At 44.2% G+C, this 17,949-nt stretch overlaps 1 protein-coding gene across 1 annotated transcript in view; it reads right to left on the reverse strand.

Moving 5' to 3' along the window:
- Positions 1–17,949, reverse strand: part of LOC144258221 (uncharacterized) — a 160,273-nt gene that overhangs the window by 138,504 nt on the left and 3,820 nt on the right. Inside the window, exon 2 of the mRNA XM_077806626.1 lies at positions 7,314–8,532. Coding sequence (XP_077662752.1) covers positions 7,314–8,137 — 824 coding nt within the window. The 5' untranslated portion in view covers positions 8,138–8,532. The remainder of the gene's footprint in view (positions 1–7,313; positions 8,533–17,949) is intronic.

Below are 17,949 nucleotides of genomic sequence, written 5' to 3' on the forward strand. Positions count from 1 at the left end.
AACATACCTTAAGAAACCCTTCTTGTTACTCTTGACATCTCTCGCTAGCTGCAGCTCCAGGTGCGATTTGGCCCTCCTGATTTCATTGCTACATGCCCGAGCAATATTTTTATACTCTTCCCTGGTCATATGTCCAACCTTCCACTTCTTGTAAGCTTCTTTTTTATGTTTAAGATCCGCTAGGATTTCACCGTTACGCCAAGCTGATCGCCTGCCATATTTACTATTCTTTCGACACATCGGGATGGTTTGTCCCTGTAACCTCAACAGGGATTCCTTGAAATACAGCCAGCTCTCCTGGACTCCTTTCCCCTTCATGTTAGTCCCCCAGGGGATCCTACCCATCCGTTCCCTGCGGGAGTCGAAGTCTGCTTTCCTGAAGTCCAGGGTCCGTATCCTGCTGCTTACCTTTCTTCCCTGTGTCAGGATCCTGAACTCAACCAACTCATGGTCACTGCCTCCCAGATTCCCATCCACTTTTGCTTCCCCCACTAATTCTTCCCAGTTTGTGAGCAGCAGGTCAAGAAAAGCTCCCCCCCGCTACTTGGCTCCTCTAGCACTTGCACCAGGAAATTGTCCCCTACGCTTTCCAAAAACTTCCTGGATTGTCTATGCACCGTTGTATTGCTCTCCCAGCAGATATCAGGAAAATTAAAGTCACCCATGAGAACCAGGGCATGTGATCTAGTAGCTTCTGTGAGCTGCCGGAAGAAAGCCTCATCCTCCTCATCCCCCTGGTCCGGTGGTCTATAGCAGACTCCCACCATCACATCACTCTGATGAGGTTCAAGTCGTCCAGGACCTCCCCCGATCACCATGAATTTTCAAAGATAATGGCCAATAGCTCTGCAATCACATCCGCCAACTCCTTTAGCACTCTCGGATGCAGCACATCCAGCCCATGCACTTGTGCTCGTCCAGATTTTCTAAATAGTCCTGAACCACTTCTTTCTCCACAGAGGGCCGGTCACCTCCTCCCCATGCTGTGCTGCCCAGTGCAGTAGTCTGGGAGCTGACCTTGTTTGTGAAGACGGAGGCAAAAAAAGCACTGAGTACATTAGCTTTTTCCACATCCTCTGTCACAAGGTTGCCTCCCTCATTCAGTAAGGGGCCCACACTTTCCTTGACTTTATTCTTGTTGCTAACATACCTAAAGAATTTCAGAGTAACAGCTGTGTTAGTCTGTATTCGCAAAAAGAAAAGGAGTACTTGTGGCACCTTAGAGACTAACCAATTTATTTGAGCATAAGCTTTCGTGAGCTACAGCTCACTTCATCGGATGCATACACTAGGGTGCATATGCATCAGGTATAGCTCACTTCATCGGATGCATACACTAGGGTGCATATGCATCCGATGAAGTGAGCTATACCTGAAGAAACCCTTCTTGTTACTCTGAACATCTCTTGCTAGCTGCAACTCGAGGTGTGATTTGGCCTTCCTGATTTCACTCCTGCATGCCCCACCAATATTTTTATACTCATCCCTGGTCACTTGTCCAATCTTCCACATCTTGTAAGCTTCTTTTTTGTGTTTAAGATCAGCAAGGATTTCACTGTTAAGTCAAGCTGGTCACCTGCCATATTTACTATTCTTTCTATGCATCGGGATGGTTTGTCCCTGTAACCTCAATAAGGATTCTTTAAAATACAGCCAGCTCTCCTGGACTCCTTTCTCCCTCATGTTATTCTCCCAGGGGATCCTGCCCATCAGTTCCCTGAGGGAGTCAAAGTCTGCTTTTCTGAAGTCCAGGGTCTGTATTCTGCTGCTCTTTCTTCCTTGTGTCAGGATCCTGAACTTGACTGTCTCATGGTCACTGCCTCCCAGGTTCCCATCCACTTTTGCTTCCCCTACTAATTCTTCCCGGTTTGTGAGCAGCAGGTCAAGAAGAGCTCTGTCCGTAGTTGGTTCCTCCAGCACTTGCACCAGGAAATTGTCCCCTACACTTTCCAAAAACTTCCTGGATTGTCTGTGCACCACTGTATTGCTCTCCCAGCAGATATCAGGGTGATTGAAGTCTCCCATACAGGCAGATTACACCCAGGAGGGACGCTGGGCAGCAGTGCAACATGTCTGGGGTGATGGAATCAATGAAAGGTGAGACCAAATGAGGAGCAGGTGAATGGCAGAGCACCTCTCTGTACCATCCCCACACCAGCATTCCTGAAGGCCCACAACCCTACCCCTATCACTCTACACCAAGGGAATGTATGGACAACAACAGCTTTTCCTACACTGACCTGTTACAGCCATTGTTGATGAATGTGTAGCTACAGTGGAGATCACTGTTCCTCCCTCTTGTTTATTTATAAGGTGCCCAATTTTTATTTTTTGAAATTGTATTTTAATTTCTGTAGTTTATTGTTGAAGCTGTTTTCATAAGTGAATAAAACTATTCTGTTTTGAAAGGTATTTATCTTTATTAGTGTACAGAAAAGAATGTATAATGACTGCTGGAGTGGTCTTGTACACTCAGACCCCATTGGATCATGGCCAAACTCGTTAGTTTCGAGTTTCGTTAGCTGCTTTCACAGAATGAGGAGCACTTGTTCAGTGATTTCACAGGGTGGAGTTTTAGGACTGTTTAGATGTGGTCAGTGATTCTCTCTAGTACCTCTTCTGGGTGGCTCTTACAGGTGATAACTCAGATACACTCACTGAGCCACATCATCACACCCTAGTGTAATAAAGATGTCCGGGACATCTCCCAGTTAGTTCAAACGAAACATGAACAAAATGATACTAAAAATGACAAGAGGTTGGAACTCTCCTGCACTCTCAGCCTATGGACTTCTGCGCAGTAGGCGATGTAGCTGCAGTCGAGGAATCAGGCAGTTCCAGACTGAGAGTTGATGAGGAAGGTGAAGGATCTTTGTGGTTGACAGTTAAGCTCACCATGCTTTATGCTGCCTCCCCCGAGGTCTCCAGGCAAATCAGGTGGGAAGTAGGCCTTGGATGCAGACAGCATGGTCCACTCCAGTTGGAATGAGGCAGATGGTTGCAAAAGTTGTTAACCGAAAAACTACCTACTGCATCATGCATCCATCACTAGTCTTAAAAATATATGTGGCCATCCCATGACAGATTTCACAACCTTCCTTTGCAAATAAGAGAAGTGGAAACCCCAGTGATTCTTGCAGTTAAACTGGGTAAAAGGTGACAATTTTTTTTCTGAACTAGTTTTCTTCTTAACAGAAATTTACTTTAAAGCTTATTGAAATAAATTCCATCTGAAATAGAAATACCACACTAGTTCAGTATTCTCATGTACATTATTTCTCTCACATATTCCACTACTCCAATTTTTGGTGTGTGGTTTTACTTCAGAACTCCTCAGTCCAAAGAGGAAAAATGACATCAAAGAAGATTTTCAGTGTTAGCCACCATTTCATATAATACTAACAAAAACAATGTAACTCTGTTTTCTGATGTAATTTGGGTTATCACATTAGACTCTTAATTATTAGTTTAAGAATAACTTCCTGTTTACTTTAATTTTCATTGGTACCAGTAACATTCAAAAATTATAAAATATTATCATGTTAGTTTTCTTTTAATCCCCATTTCCATATGGTGAAAGTTTCTCTAAAGTTGTGATTTACCCCACCATAGGTGCCTTCCACTTCAGTGAGTTCTAGGTCTTCTCCCGTAAGTGTTGGTGGAAGGGGTTTCACACTATGTGGGAAAATTTGCACCATGAAAATAGCACCTCTACTTTATTCTCATATTTTTAAAACCTTTCAAAGTAGCAGGAGGTAGAGAAGTGATGCAAATACATAATACACAAGAGCAAACCTAAGAGATTAAGGACTCAACATTCAAGTACCTTGCCATTTGAACTTGGAGCCTGACACTCCCTCATTGGTTACCATCACTTGCACAAAGTGAAAATCTTTGTTGTCAAACAAGGCACACAGACTGCGATCCAGGGGGAAGGAATGTCCTCTGAAGGCATCAACAGTTTCTCTCTTTGCATCCGAATGGTAAGGGACAATTGTTCCCAATCTAACTATGGCATCCTTTGGGACTGTAATCAATGCCACTGAAATAGAAAATGTTGTTCTAAAAATAGTTTGAGTTGGACATAGTTCTTCATAGCTTCCTTCTCTGGTGTGAAAACCAACCATTGGATGCCTGCTACTTCTACCTGAATTCTTCCCAAATCTTTTACCTTTGTCAGGGTAAATTCACACTTCTCTGGAGTAGAAACCTCTACCAACCCACCCAAAATCTCAGCAGTGTTAATGAGGAATAGCTTCCCTAAACATGCCCAGTTCATTTATTTTTAATCAGGTGGTACAGGCCTCAATTAGAAACTGGATACAGACCTGGATCAGAATTTCTGCCAGTTAACATTCAATACTGATTTCATGTTACACACATTCGCAGCAATTAGAACAGATGAGTTCAGCAAAAACACTTCTATTTCCCAAATCAGAGGATGAACTAGGAGATATTTTCAGGAGTAACCTCCTGCAGGGCATGGGTCACAACTCATTGGGAACCAAATACATATGCATTTTGCCTATTTTCAAGTTACTTACTATGGAACACTCTCCCCAGATCATTGAAAAAAACCTGACCTAAATAGTTAAATACAGTTGTGATCATATCTATTTACTTCAGTTAGTTACACAATTTGAGTTGTGCTGTGGTTCACAATTTGAAAGCTGAGATTTAAAACACGACTGTTTCCTTGATAGTGTATCCAATACCTTGGACTATTCTCTCCTATTGACTGAGCTACACTTAAACTTTCTTCATGTGATCATGAAGGGATGGGGGGAAAGAACAAAAAGAAAGTAAAAAGCAATTTTAGCAAATGGTTATATGTCTCCAAGTCCCCCATAATTCTGAGCTACATTCTGTCAAACAAAATTAATATCTAGTGATGTGACCAAACGGCCTCCAGGAAAGAGAAAAACCCACATTACAAAGAGGAATATAACACGTCCAGTTTTATATTAAGTGACATTTCAGAGCAGCTTATATCTGGTGACTCAGAATCAGGACCACAGATTCTCCCACCTCATTCTCCTCTGATCCGTTCAAACCTGCTTCACTCAGCACTGTCTCATTATTATTGAGTCATGTTATTTATGAAAGTTTTAGCCTTGTAATGGGGAAAAAATAGCCAATCTTCCCATCTGGAAACAATTCCAACTCAGCCCTAAAAGTGGCTTTGCTAATAAAGGAAAAGTGGGATTTAAATTCCAAACGATCACACCGAGTTTCAGATCAATTTAAAGTCTCCTTTAAAGTCTGTGACACTTTCATCTCCAGCTCCAGAGAGTCAGATTTAGGATCAAAGAAATCATAGCACAGAGAGTGGAGAATATTGCATCAACTGACACTCTGCAGAATGTGAAGAAGATAAACTCCACAAGGATCATAGAATATCAGGGTTGGAAGGGACTTCAGGAGGTCATCTAGTCCAACCCCCTGCTCAAAGTAGGACCAATCCCCAATTAAATCATCCCAGCCAGGGCTTTGTCAAGCCTGACCTTAAAAACTTCTAAGGAAAGAGATTCTACCACCTCCCTAGGTAACGCATTCCAGTGTTTCACCACCCTCCTAGTGAAAAGTTTTTCCTAATATCCAACCTAAACCTCCCCCACTGCAACTTGAGACCATTACTCCTTGTCCTGTCCTCTTCTACCACTGAGAAAAGTCTAGAACCATCCTCTCTGGAACCACCTCTCAGGTAGTTGAAAGCAGCTATCAAACCCCCCTCATTCTTCTCTTCTGCAGACTAAACAATCCCAGTTCCCTCAGCCTCTCCTCATAAGTCATGTGTTCCAGACCCCTCATCATTTTTGTTGCCCTTCGCTGGACTCTCTCCAATTTATCCACATCCTTCTTGTAGTGTGGGGCCCAAAACTGGACACAGTACTCCAGATGAGGCCTCACCAATGTCAAATAGAGGGGGACAATCACGTCCCTCGATCTGCTCGCTATGTCCCTACTTATACATCCCAAAATGCCATTGGCCTTCTTGGCAACAAGGGCACACTGCTGACTCAGATCCAGCTTCTCGTCCACTGTCACCCCTAGGTCCTTTTCTGCAGAACTGCTGCCTAGCCATTCAGTCCCTAGTCTGTAGCTGTGCATTGGGTTCTTCCGTCCTAAGTGCAGGACCCTGCACTTATCCTTATTGAACCTCATCAGATTTCTTTTGGCCCAATCCTCCAATTTGTCTAGGTCCCTCTGTATCCTATCCCTGCCCTCCAGCGTATCTACCACTCCTCCTAGTTTAGTATCATCCACAAATTTGCTGAGAATGCAATCCACACCATCCTCCAGATCATTTATGAAGATATTGAACAAAACCGGCCCCAGGACCGACCCCTGGGGCACTCCACTTGACACCGGCTGCCAGCTAGACATGGAGCCATTGATCACTACCCGTTGAGCCCGACAATCTAGCCAACTTTCTACCCACCTTATAGTGCATTCATCCAGCCCACACTTCTTTAACTTGCTGACAAGAATACTGTGGGAGACCGTGTCAAAAGCTTTGCTAAAGTCAAGAAACAATACATCCACTGATTTCCCTTCATCCACAGAACCAGTAATCTCATCATAGAAGGCGATTAGATTAGTCAGGCTGACCTTCCCTTGGTGAATCCATGCTGACTGTTCCTGATCACTTTCCTCTCATGTAAGTGCTTCAGGATTGATTCTTTGAGGACCTGCTCAGACAGAAGGTAACACTGTTGGGGTGATGGGGAAGGAGGGAAATGGTACTAAAAATGACAGCTGTTCAGCAACCAACAGGGCAACATGAGGACAACTGAGAATGAGACAATTTTTGCCCAAAAGGGGAACCTGGGGACTTTAATAGACTGCTTTGCAGTGGGAAGAAGAGTAGAAATATGTGCTCCAGGTCTGTTTAGACTAGGAAAAATGATGGAAGTTAGGTCAGGTCATGAGGAAATATGCTACATACTCCTGGGCACTATATATGGGGCTATATCTTTACTGCAAGACTAGTTGTGGTTTTACATCAGGACAGCTAACCCAACTGAGCTAATGCCATGGAAAATCCTAGTAGAGATGAGGCCCAGATACATTTTAACTTGATGGTCAAGGTCACCCGTCTCTCTCCCAGCTGGGGTTGGTGGGGATTCCTGATACTAGGCACACAACTCACTGAGGGACTACAGTGAATCAAACGGTGCCAACAGCCTTAAAATTCACTATGTGGGAATTAGGAAAATGATTAAAGAAAACATTTTTTTTAGCCCTAGACAAGGTTTAGATGGTGTTTATCCCCCTTGCAGATTCTCTGATGATAAATAAGGGCTGAGCGCTGATGGAAGCCTTTCCCACATTCAGAACATCTATACGGTCTCTCTTCTGTGTGGATCCTTTGATGTCTAATAAGGGCTGAGCTCACACTGAAGTTTTTCCCGCACTCGCAGCATTCATAGGGTCTCTCGTTAGTGTGCATTCTCTGATGTTTCGTAAAGGCTGAGCCATCAATGAAGTTTTTCCCACACTCAAAGCATTCATAGGGTCTCTCTCCTGTGTGAATTCTCTGATGATTAGTAAGGGCTGAACTGTCAGCAAACCTTTTGCCGCACTCACAGCATTTATAGGGTTTCTCTCCTGTGTGGATTCTCTGATGTCGAATGCAGTGTGAACTCTGTGCGAAGGTTTTCCCGCACTCACAGCATTCATAGGGTCTCTCTCCCGTGTGCATTCTCTGATGTGTAATAAGATCTGAGCGATTACTGAAGGTTTTCCCACACTCACAGCATTCATACGGTCGCTCTCCTGTGTGGATTCTCTGATGTCTAATAAGATCTGAGTGGTTACTGAAGGTTTTCCCGCACTCACTGCATTCATGCGGTCGCTCTCCCGTATGCATTCTCTGATGTCTTATAAGGTGTGAGCTCTGACTGAAGCTTTTCCCGCACTCATCACATTCATAAAGTCTCTCCCCTGTGTGGATTCTCTCATGATTAATAAGGTCTGAACGGTTACTGAAGTTTTTTCCACACTCAATACATGAATTTTTTCTCTCTTCCATGAGGTTTCTCTGCTGGGCTGGGGTTTCATGGAGGTCTTTTTGAGCTTCCCAGCGACTGATGGATTTACCCACTCTCTCACCTGGTTGGTTTTCCTGCTGCATCTCTGGCTTGTGCTGACGCTCACTGGCGTTTTCCTACTCATGACTCATGAACACATTCCCTTTGGATCCTTGCAATAATGTTACATGTGTTTCCACTTGCTTAGCATCCTTCTGCCGAGGATTCCGGTTCTCATTCTGAATCACCATCCCAACATCTGCTGGGATAGAAAGGGAAACCTCAGAAACAGGAATGGAAAAGAGAGCTCTCAAGATCTTTGTAGGGAATCCCAGCTGTTCCTTCAGGCACTGACAGTTTTTGACTTGGATTAATGATTCCTCACGTATGCAGGCAAATTTCATGAACTGTCTTTCTTCTGGGTCCTGAGATCTCTGACCCACAGCTCCTCCCCTCATTGTAGCTTTGTAGCTGGAAGATCACATCAGATTTGGAAACCCTGCTCAGGGGAAAGAAAACATGGGATATTGGGTGAATTCATGAGATATCTGTCACACAGAATGTTCCATTATTTTAACCCCAGCCCATTTTAAAGCAATAAAGTCCTGGGGCCAGCTCCCAGGATGCTCAAATATGCCACACACACTGTGCTTATGAGGGATGTAACTATCCACATTTCTGCTGAAAACGCACAAAGCTAGGCATTCTTCATCAAAGGGGCTCCAAAAAATAGAGTAGGTAACTGACAGAATATACAACTGTATTCATACCTTACACCCTAATAACCTTTGTAAAAAGTGGGCCTTGTAAGGTATCATTTAAAAACTCAGTTAATATCCTGGCAAAATGCACATAGCAGCATTGTATATGAAGTTATAAACACAAGCTGAGATCACGACTAAAAGTCTGTTTTCCAGACAACTCTGGGGAGTGGCCAAACCAATTCCTCAGAGACAAAGGGTAAGAGGCTGTCTCAGCCAGGTGAAAGCAGAGCTGATAGACCATTACCTGCTAAGCAGCCATTCTTTGGCAGAAAAGGGAACAGGAAGAAAAAATTTACATCTTAGCAAAGAAGCAACATGGAGTTCCCTTCCACACAGACTGCCTGTCGCCTTGCTCCCTGCTGGAAAGACTTCTCAAAGGGGGAATGGGACTATAAAAAGAAGGGAAAGACACCCCTGAAACACCCCTCTTTCTCTCACTTCCCATCGCATTCACTGCATGTGAAGAGACAAAGGAAGCCTTCGTTGGCCTCTGGGAGAAGAGACCTAAGAAGTTTGGTCAGGCAGACTGCTGAAAGCATATAGTGAGAAAACTTTGCTTTGAATTTAACATAGTTTGTTAGGTAATTCACCACTGGTGTATCTTTATATGTCTTATAACCATTTCTGGCTTTTATACCTCATGACTTGTACTCACTTAAAATCTAGCTCTTTGTAATTAATAAACTTCTTTATTGTTTTACCTAATCCAGTGTGTTTAAACTGAAGTGTCTGGGAAACTCCATTTAGGGTGACAAGTTGTGTGCACATTATTCTTTTAAAGAAATAATGGACGTAATATAACTTGTATTGTCCAGGAGAGGGTGTATATTTCTGGAGGGAAATCTGAGACTGGGGGTGTGTTGGAGTCACCCGGCAGTATAACCAAGACTGGTGAGAGCCAGACTGTAACCCAAAGGTGGCTGGCTGGTTGCAATTACACACACTCAGGATGTGGTTTGCATGCTGGCAGGCTGTTTGTGAGCAGCCCAGAGGGAGCTACTTCTGCAGGACATTGTAAGGCACCCACAGATACAGCGCAAGGGTGACAGCTGCTCATTAGCCTAGATTGTACCCTGGTAGGCCACAGTAACTCCACCTCCCAGAAAATGAAGTCTCCAGCCCTAACGAAAAATCCCTCTGGAACTGCTTCTTACAGACAGAGAGAGACCCAAAGACAATGAGAGAGTCCTAGGGAAGGTGGGACAGGTAAGCATGAACTCAGCATTGCAAGGAATAAGAAGGGGCAGGAATATCACTGAATGCAGTACGCCAGAGTTATTAGATATCAGGAAAGCACATTTTGAGGAATTAGGTTATCTAGCAAGTCTGATGTAGGTGGAGGGAGTATGAAAATCCCCCGGTATGTGGAGACTGATGGGGAATTAGATACTATAATTCAAGATCAAAAGACTAATTCCTCTGCAAAAGGCGAATGTGAAAAATATTACTTGTACCATGTGATCTTGGTAGGGGCTGACTCAAAAAATCAAAGGAGCCTTCAGTATAGGCTTGAGATTTAATAAAATGTAAAAAACTTAAACAAACAAAACAAAAAAAACCCCACACACAAAAACCAGCGCGTAATTAAAATTTTTGTTATTTAAAAGTATAAAATATAATTTAATAATTTTTTTTAAAAAAGCTAGTTTCACCTATATAACATAAATAAAAAACAATGCTCTTTAAAAACCATTTCTGAACTGCAGTTCAACATCCCGCTGCTGAAACTCTAACCCCTCTGCCCGACCATGATGTGCAAAAGCATCGCCAAAAAAACCCTAAATAAATAAATCCTAACTAGCCACCAAGCAAAATGTGTGTGTATAATAAAAATGGTAAGCATAAAAAATTTGCTTCATATATATTCTGTATATATTACTAATAAATAAATATTTTAAACAGCTGTGTAAAGCTCTTTCACTAAAAAAAGGTTCTGCAAACCCGTAAAGCCCCCCCCCCCAGCAAATACTTAAATTAACCAAGTTTCTTCCTAAGCCCCAGGGGTAAAAATAGGTGCCTAAGCCTTCAAAAAAGATGCCGAAATGAATTGGGTCACGCCTTAAGCCGTCAATAGGATATAAGCAGGGGTGTCCTAAATTAACCAGGTCACGCCTTCAGCCCTCGGTAAAATATAGGTGGGGTGCCCTAAATTAAGCGGGTAACAGCAGAAAAGAGAGATTGAGGCTGCTGCATAAGGGGAAAGGAAAGCAAGACCCTACGAACCTGTAGAAATTTTACTACTGACCTATGACATCTCTAAGATAGTACACATTTGTCCCAGGAAAGGGGTTGTCTTGTGACTAGAAAGAATGTAAGGACTCAGGAACACTGGCTGGGGTCCACATGGATATGGAACAGGGGCGTGTATGGTGGGCGGTGAGGTAAGCATTGTGCAGTGGCAAGAAGGGAAGAGTACAAATATTTGAGAAAAGTAAGGAAAATAGAGTGAAACTGGGCTAGAGGAAGAATGGAATGCAGGTGCTTACTCAGCGGGCTCTGGGCAGGAATTGTGTGTGAATGGGCTGGGATCCCCCACAGTTCCACATCCCTCAAAGCTCCCACAGCCCCTTCCTCTCACCCTCTCCACTTCCCAGGTATCCCGTAGTCATATTTCTCCAAACCCCTGTGACGGAGACGGAGCTGCTCCGTAATACTGATGAATGCTGTATGTTGCCCTGGTTCTTGCAATATTTACTGTCTGAATCATTTGGATTCGTTTCATAGGAGATCTGTGAGGAAAACAAGCAGGATAAGAAGAAGAATGTCTCAAGATGAGCCACCCTTGGCAAAAATAATGAATGGTTCTTAAGAGATAATGCCTGAACTTTGGATATTCTACTGGCTGGCAGTAGCCAGCTTGCAGAACTGGGTTAGATGAGCAGGACTGGAGCAGTTTACAAAAGGGACTCCCTACTCCAGAGGGGATAGTTGTTCACACAGGCTATTGTCGCCCAGGGTCTAGGAATGGGAGAATTTCATTCCAGGAGAGGCAAAAGCACAAGGTCTGGCTGCTGGGGCGGGGGGGGGGGGGCACTCAGACATAAAGGAAAGGGAAAGAGTTGCAGCGAGCCCCGTCTTTCATTATGACACATGCGCCTCTCCCTCACCACCTCCTGGGACCTGATGAGCACCTGCTGGAACTCACTGCAGGGGCTACCCAGAGCTCTGAGCCACTGTTACCTCCCTACCTCAGCAAGAGTGACTCGACCAGGGGTTCTCAAACTGGGGGTCGCGAGGTTATTACATGGGGGGGTCGCGAGCTGTCAGCCTCCACCCCAAACCCTGCTTTGCCTCCAGCATTTATAATGGTGTTAAATATAGAAAAAAGTGGTTTTACTTTATAAGGGGGGGTCACATTCAGAGGCTTGCTGTGTGAAAGGGGTCACCAGTACAAAAGTTTGAGAACCACTGGACTAGATTGTGCCAGCTTCCTGCTACACCAGCCTGTCTTCCTCACTAGCAAACTAGCAAGTAACAACCAGTGAACTCTGAGAGATGTTTCTCTGCAGCGCACAGCTCCTACCATGGCTCATCCTCAGACTACTCTGTGAAAGAGTCAGTGTAACTGGGATAAATACACCCATCCCTTCAAGCACAGCACTGAATTGGTTTATGATCAACAGAAGTTGGTCCAATAAAAAACATTACCTCACCCATCTAGTCTCTCTAAAAACAAATTTATTAACAGAAGAGCATTAATTAAGTGATCCCATGTAAAAGGAAGAGGTAGACCCATACAAAATGGGCAATGACTACCTAGGAAGGAGTACCACAGAAAGGGATCTGGGGGTCAGAGTGGACCACAAGCTAAATATGAGTCAACAGTGTAACACTGTTGCAAAAAAAGCAAACATCATTTGGGATGTATTAGCAGTTCTGTAAGCAAGACACGAGAAGTAATTCTTCCACTCTACTCCACACTGATAAGGCCTCATTTGGAGTATTCTGTCCAGTTCTGGGCACCACATTTCAGGAAAGATGTGGACAAATTGGAGAAAGTCCAGAGAAGAGCAACAAAAATGATTAAAGGTCTAGAAAACATGACCTATGAGGGAAGAGTGAAAAAATTGGGTTTGTTTAGTCTGGAAAAGAGAAGACTGAGAGGGGACATGAGAACAGTTTTCAAGTACATACAAGGAAGAAGGAGAAAAATTGTTCTTCTTAACCTCTGAGGATAGGACAAGAAGCAATGGGCTTAAATTGCAGCAAGGGAGGTTTAGATTGGACATTAGGAAAAACTTCCTAACTGTCAGGGTGGCTAAGCACTGGAATAAATTGCCAAGGGAGGTTGTGGAATTTCTATCATTGGAGATTTTTTAAAAGCAGGTTAGACAAACACCTTTCAGGGATGGTCTTGAAAATACTTAGTCCTGCCATGCGTGCAGGGGACTGGACTAGATGACCTCTTGAGGTCCCTTCCAGTCCTATGATTTTATAGTTACAAAAACAATGAACACACACATCTAAAACTTAATCTAGCAAAATACAGTCTTTATGCAAGATGGTTTCTTTCACCCTCTCCACACCCCATGCACCCTGCTTCATCTCCTTCCTAGCCTTTTATGGGCCAGCCTGGCGAGGGATCAGAGTGCCTTATTTCTTCCACTCGGTAAGGTCAAGGATAAACATAGTCTCTCTCTGTTCCTTCCCCACAGGGATCTCTGCGTCTGAAGTCAGCAAAGCCACCTGAAGATTCAGTCTCCTGTATCTCTCTGGGTGCAGGAGCCATGTTAGTTCTCCGTCTCCTGAGTTCAGGCTCAGGAGAACCCCTGTTGGTCTAGCTTGAAGCTTTAGGTAAGCGGAAGCAACCCCCCATTCCTTTGTCTAGGACACACCTGTGTGTCACTGTTCCCTAGGGAGGCTGTCTTTGTGTTAAACATGTTCTAGTGACAGCATACAGAGGAAATTCAGAATGTCACATCTAAGGTTAGCACATGCATTTTACAGTGACATTAATAACCAGCGTGTTGTTAGCTTCCACATGATACCTCACGGGCATATTTTATACAAACAATATTGCAGTAATTGTAGTAGAAAGAGAACGTGAGACTTAAGCCCTTGTATTAGAGGCCTGAACTAACGTAGTAGTCAAAACTTTGCTGATATAAAGTAAAGTTAAGGTGTGAGCAAGAGGCAGGTCCTGCTCACAGAATCTGGCAAGAACAGGGTTGATATTGCAGAAACACACATTCCCAAGTAGTAGCAGGCACAAGAATATACACACAAACACATTCCAGAAAGGTGGTACCAGCACACCCCGATACCAGCACATTCACCAGAGATAACAGAAACACGCTGACCCATCTTAAGGATAAGGTCAGGATGACAGCATGATGGATAGAGAGGTTTTGATCAAACCAACAGGTACTAGGCAATGGGTGGCACCCAGATATGTCAAGGGCAACACGTAAATTGTTTGTACTGGTGTATAAATGTTTATCTCAGAGGGAGTGTCTTCGGCCAGCCGAGGGGGAATCGAAAGTCCTGCCACTGACTGAACTGCATCCATTTGCACGGGTATAACCATAGACATTGATCTGGGGAGCTAGGATCGTGCTTCACTGAAAATAAACCTGACCAAGTGCCTTCACACCTGAACAGATTTTGTGGTCATTGGGTGGTTCGCTCAAGATCTGCTGTGCCAGCTGTCTGCACAGAGCTGGGGCACCACACAGGGAAAAAATACACATGCAGCCAAACATCTGACCACACTGGTGACCCCAATCGCTGATCTGATATGTGTTAGGGAACCCCCCTAACCTCTCCTGGAAAATCCCCACAAAGTTTTAGAAGGCATGGATGTGCTGGGTTGCTAGCAAAAGAGGTCCATATGAATTTTAAAAAATATAGTGGGGAAGAAAAATGCAATGGAATTTGTAAGACTAAGGCAGACTGTAGACTTGAAAGGTAGAAAATTGCAAACTATAACCATGGCTGTTAAATGGCTAAGATAACATGCCACAAAATTGGTGGGGCAAGTAACAGAAACAAAGAAAGAGTTAAAAGAAGCAGCAGAAGCCACAGAGCTCTGGAACACTCCTGCTCTCCTAGCAGGGTGGCAAGCAGTCCAGAGACAGCAAGCATGGGAACAAAATAAAACACTGGAAACAGAGGTAAAAAACCTACAAAAAAAGAGACGTGCTGTCCCCTGTTATAAATATTGGTGGCCAACAGCAGGCTTCAGGTAGCTACCCTGTGCCTGAAGAATGGGGACAGAAATGGAAAAAGGTGGCCATAGCAAAATTAAAAAATGAAACAGGAATCACTGCATAATAACCACCACCATATGGTAAAAGCCAGATTCCAGAAAAACTTAAGCAAAGACCTAGACTGGTGCCTATCAGAGTGGGAGTGCACAGGAGGGAGAAGTAGCAAACAATACTTTCACTGGATTGGTAAATCAGATGAAGGGGAAAAATGGAACAGTTCATAGAGCACTTTAGAAGACAAGAGCTGCAACTTGATTGCAGGGGAGTAAATAAAGAAGAATTTCAAAGTGAAAAACCAAAACTGAGCCAGTGAATACCGAGAATTAATGCATTAACACATGGAGTTGCCCAAAAACAGTTAACTGCAGCAAAAAAGGGCATTCCTGCAATCCATTTGGTGTGCACACAAAAGCAACATACACTGGGGGAACAACTTCAGGTTTTGCCGGAGCAGGTAACGACCCCCACTCTCCTCTCAGAGCCAGGATAAAAATCCGGGATGTGGGTTCCCAACTGCTTTAACCAACTGATCCACACTCTTCGCTCACAGCTAAAAATATAACCTTCTTTTTATTTTTACATACCGGTTAAGTTTTCCTTTATATCCTTGCTCAGTTTGCTAAACTCACTGCTGCTGCTGCACTTTAAGATACCTTGATAGAGTTAATCTCTCTTGACTCAGGTGCTTTTTCGACAATAAACCTGCCTGGGTGCCTTTTTACCTTACCAGATTTTGTGGTCACTGAGCAGTTTGCTTGAGATCTGCTGTGCCAGCTGTCTCTGCAGAGCTGGGACGGCATATGGAGAGAACACACACACGCAGCCAAACATCTGACTGCAGTAGTGTGCAGGTGAATACAGGGGTGCTAGGATCACACCCACTCCTTGTGTTTTCTACCCCAGCCCCCACTGCCCACAGCCCGTCTCGCTACCCCTTCCACCAGATTTCCTGTTCCCCAACCACCTTCTACCCCCCACTCACACTGTTCCTTGTTCCTGACTCCCAGCAGCTCCAGCCAAAAAGTGTCCCTTCCCTCCCTCCCATTGTTAGCACCCCCACTTTCTGGAGCACCCGCTGCCCGGCACCCACCTCCCTTTACTTCCACCCCCACCACCAACCCAGCCTGACCCAGACCCTACCATTGCTCTCAGCCCTGCATAGTAAACCACCTTCCGAGAGACCCTGCTCCAGGGAATCCCTCTTCCCCAGTCCCCCCAGCTCACAGAAGGTTTTTGTCCCAAACCTTCCACACCACCGCCTGCCATCACCCATCACCTCCCAGCTCTCCGAATCCTTCCCTTCCATTGCCCGCATCCGGGGGTTGGCACCACCATGTTGCATGACAGACAATTGTCAAAATTACTGTACTTAGTGACAGACATTGGGGGGGTTAGGTCATTCAATTTTTTAAACATTAACACGGACCTCACAATTTTTACCACATTGCCTGACTGCTGACCACATCCTGCCCATTATTTATTATTTCAATCACTGTTGCATTTAGTAACCCCAGTCATGGACTGGGATCCCAATGTGCTGCACAATCTACAAACCGAGGACAAAAGCACAGTCCCTGCCCCGAAGAGCTGACACCATAAAACTAAGACAACTGACTCCTGGATACAGACAGACACGGGGAAGAGTAAAAGGAAACAACGTTGGTCACTATGATAGGCAGTGGTTTCAGCAACACCAGTGGCCTAGAGCAGTGGTTCTCAAAGCCGGTCCGCCGCTAGTTCAGAGAAAGTGCCTGGTGGGCCGGACCGGTTTGTTTACCTACTGCGTCCGCAGGTTCAGCCAATCATGGCTCCCACTGGCAAACATAGTACCTATCTTTAAACAAAAACAATGAGGAGTCGAAAGCTTATGCCCACATAAATTTGTTAGTCTCAAAGGTGCCACAAGGACTCCTCATTGTTTTTGCTGATACAGACTAACACAGCTACCACTCTGAAACCTATCTTTAAACAGAGGAACAAAAAGGACCTGGGGATTTGTAAACCACTCAGCCTACATTTGATACCTGAAAAGATATTGAAACAAACTCGTAAACTATCAGTTGCTAAGCACCTACAGGAAAATAGGGGTAGAAGTTATAATCAGCATGGATTTTTCAAGAACAAATAGTGCCAAACCAACTAACTTCCTTCTTTGACAGTCTTACTGACCTAGTGGATGCGGGGAAGGAGTAGAAATGATAGATTTTCATTTCACTAAGATGGTTCAATGGTAGAATTTGCACCTGCCATGCAGGAAACCTGGGTTTCATTCTTGGCCTGTGAAAATTGGAGCTTTATTACCTAAACAAATTCTGATATTAAAGTGTGTCAGAGAGGAGGGTTTCTGTTTGTGTGTACTACACTTAGGAAGACAAACTCAAATGCACAAGTACACAATGGGAAGTAACTGCCCATAGTTCTGCTGAAAAGGCTCTGCGGTTGCAGAAGATCACAAATTGAATCTGAGTCAAATATATGATCTAGTTGCAAAGAAAGCTAATATCATCCTGCAGTGTATAATGGGAGTGTTGTATGTAAGGCATAAGAGAGAACTGTCCCATTTGATTTAGCACTGGTGAGGCCTCAGCTGGAGCACTGTGTCCAGTTCGGGGTGCCACACTTCAAAAATATGTGGTCAAATTGGAGAGAGTCCAGAGGAGAGCAACAAAAGTGATAAAAGACTCAAAAAACCTAAGCTATGAGGAAAAGTTAAAAAACTGGACATGTTCAGTCTTGAGAAAAGCCCCCAGGGCCTCTGCCAATCTGCCCTGGAGGAAAATTCCTTCCCTACCCCAAATATGGTGATCAGCTAAACCCTGAGCATGTGGGCAAGACTCACTAGCCAGACACCCAGGAAAGAATTCTCTGTAGTAACTCATATCCCACCCCACCTAACATCCCATCACAGGCCATTGGACATATTTACCACTAATAGTCAAAGAT

The sequence above is a fragment of the Eretmochelys imbricata genome, chromosome 28, assembly GCF_965152235.1.
Source record: "Eretmochelys imbricata isolate rEreImb1 chromosome 28, rEreImb1.hap1, whole genome shotgun sequence".
Classification (NCBI taxonomy): domain Eukaryota; kingdom Metazoa; phylum Chordata; order Testudines; family Cheloniidae; genus Eretmochelys; species Eretmochelys imbricata.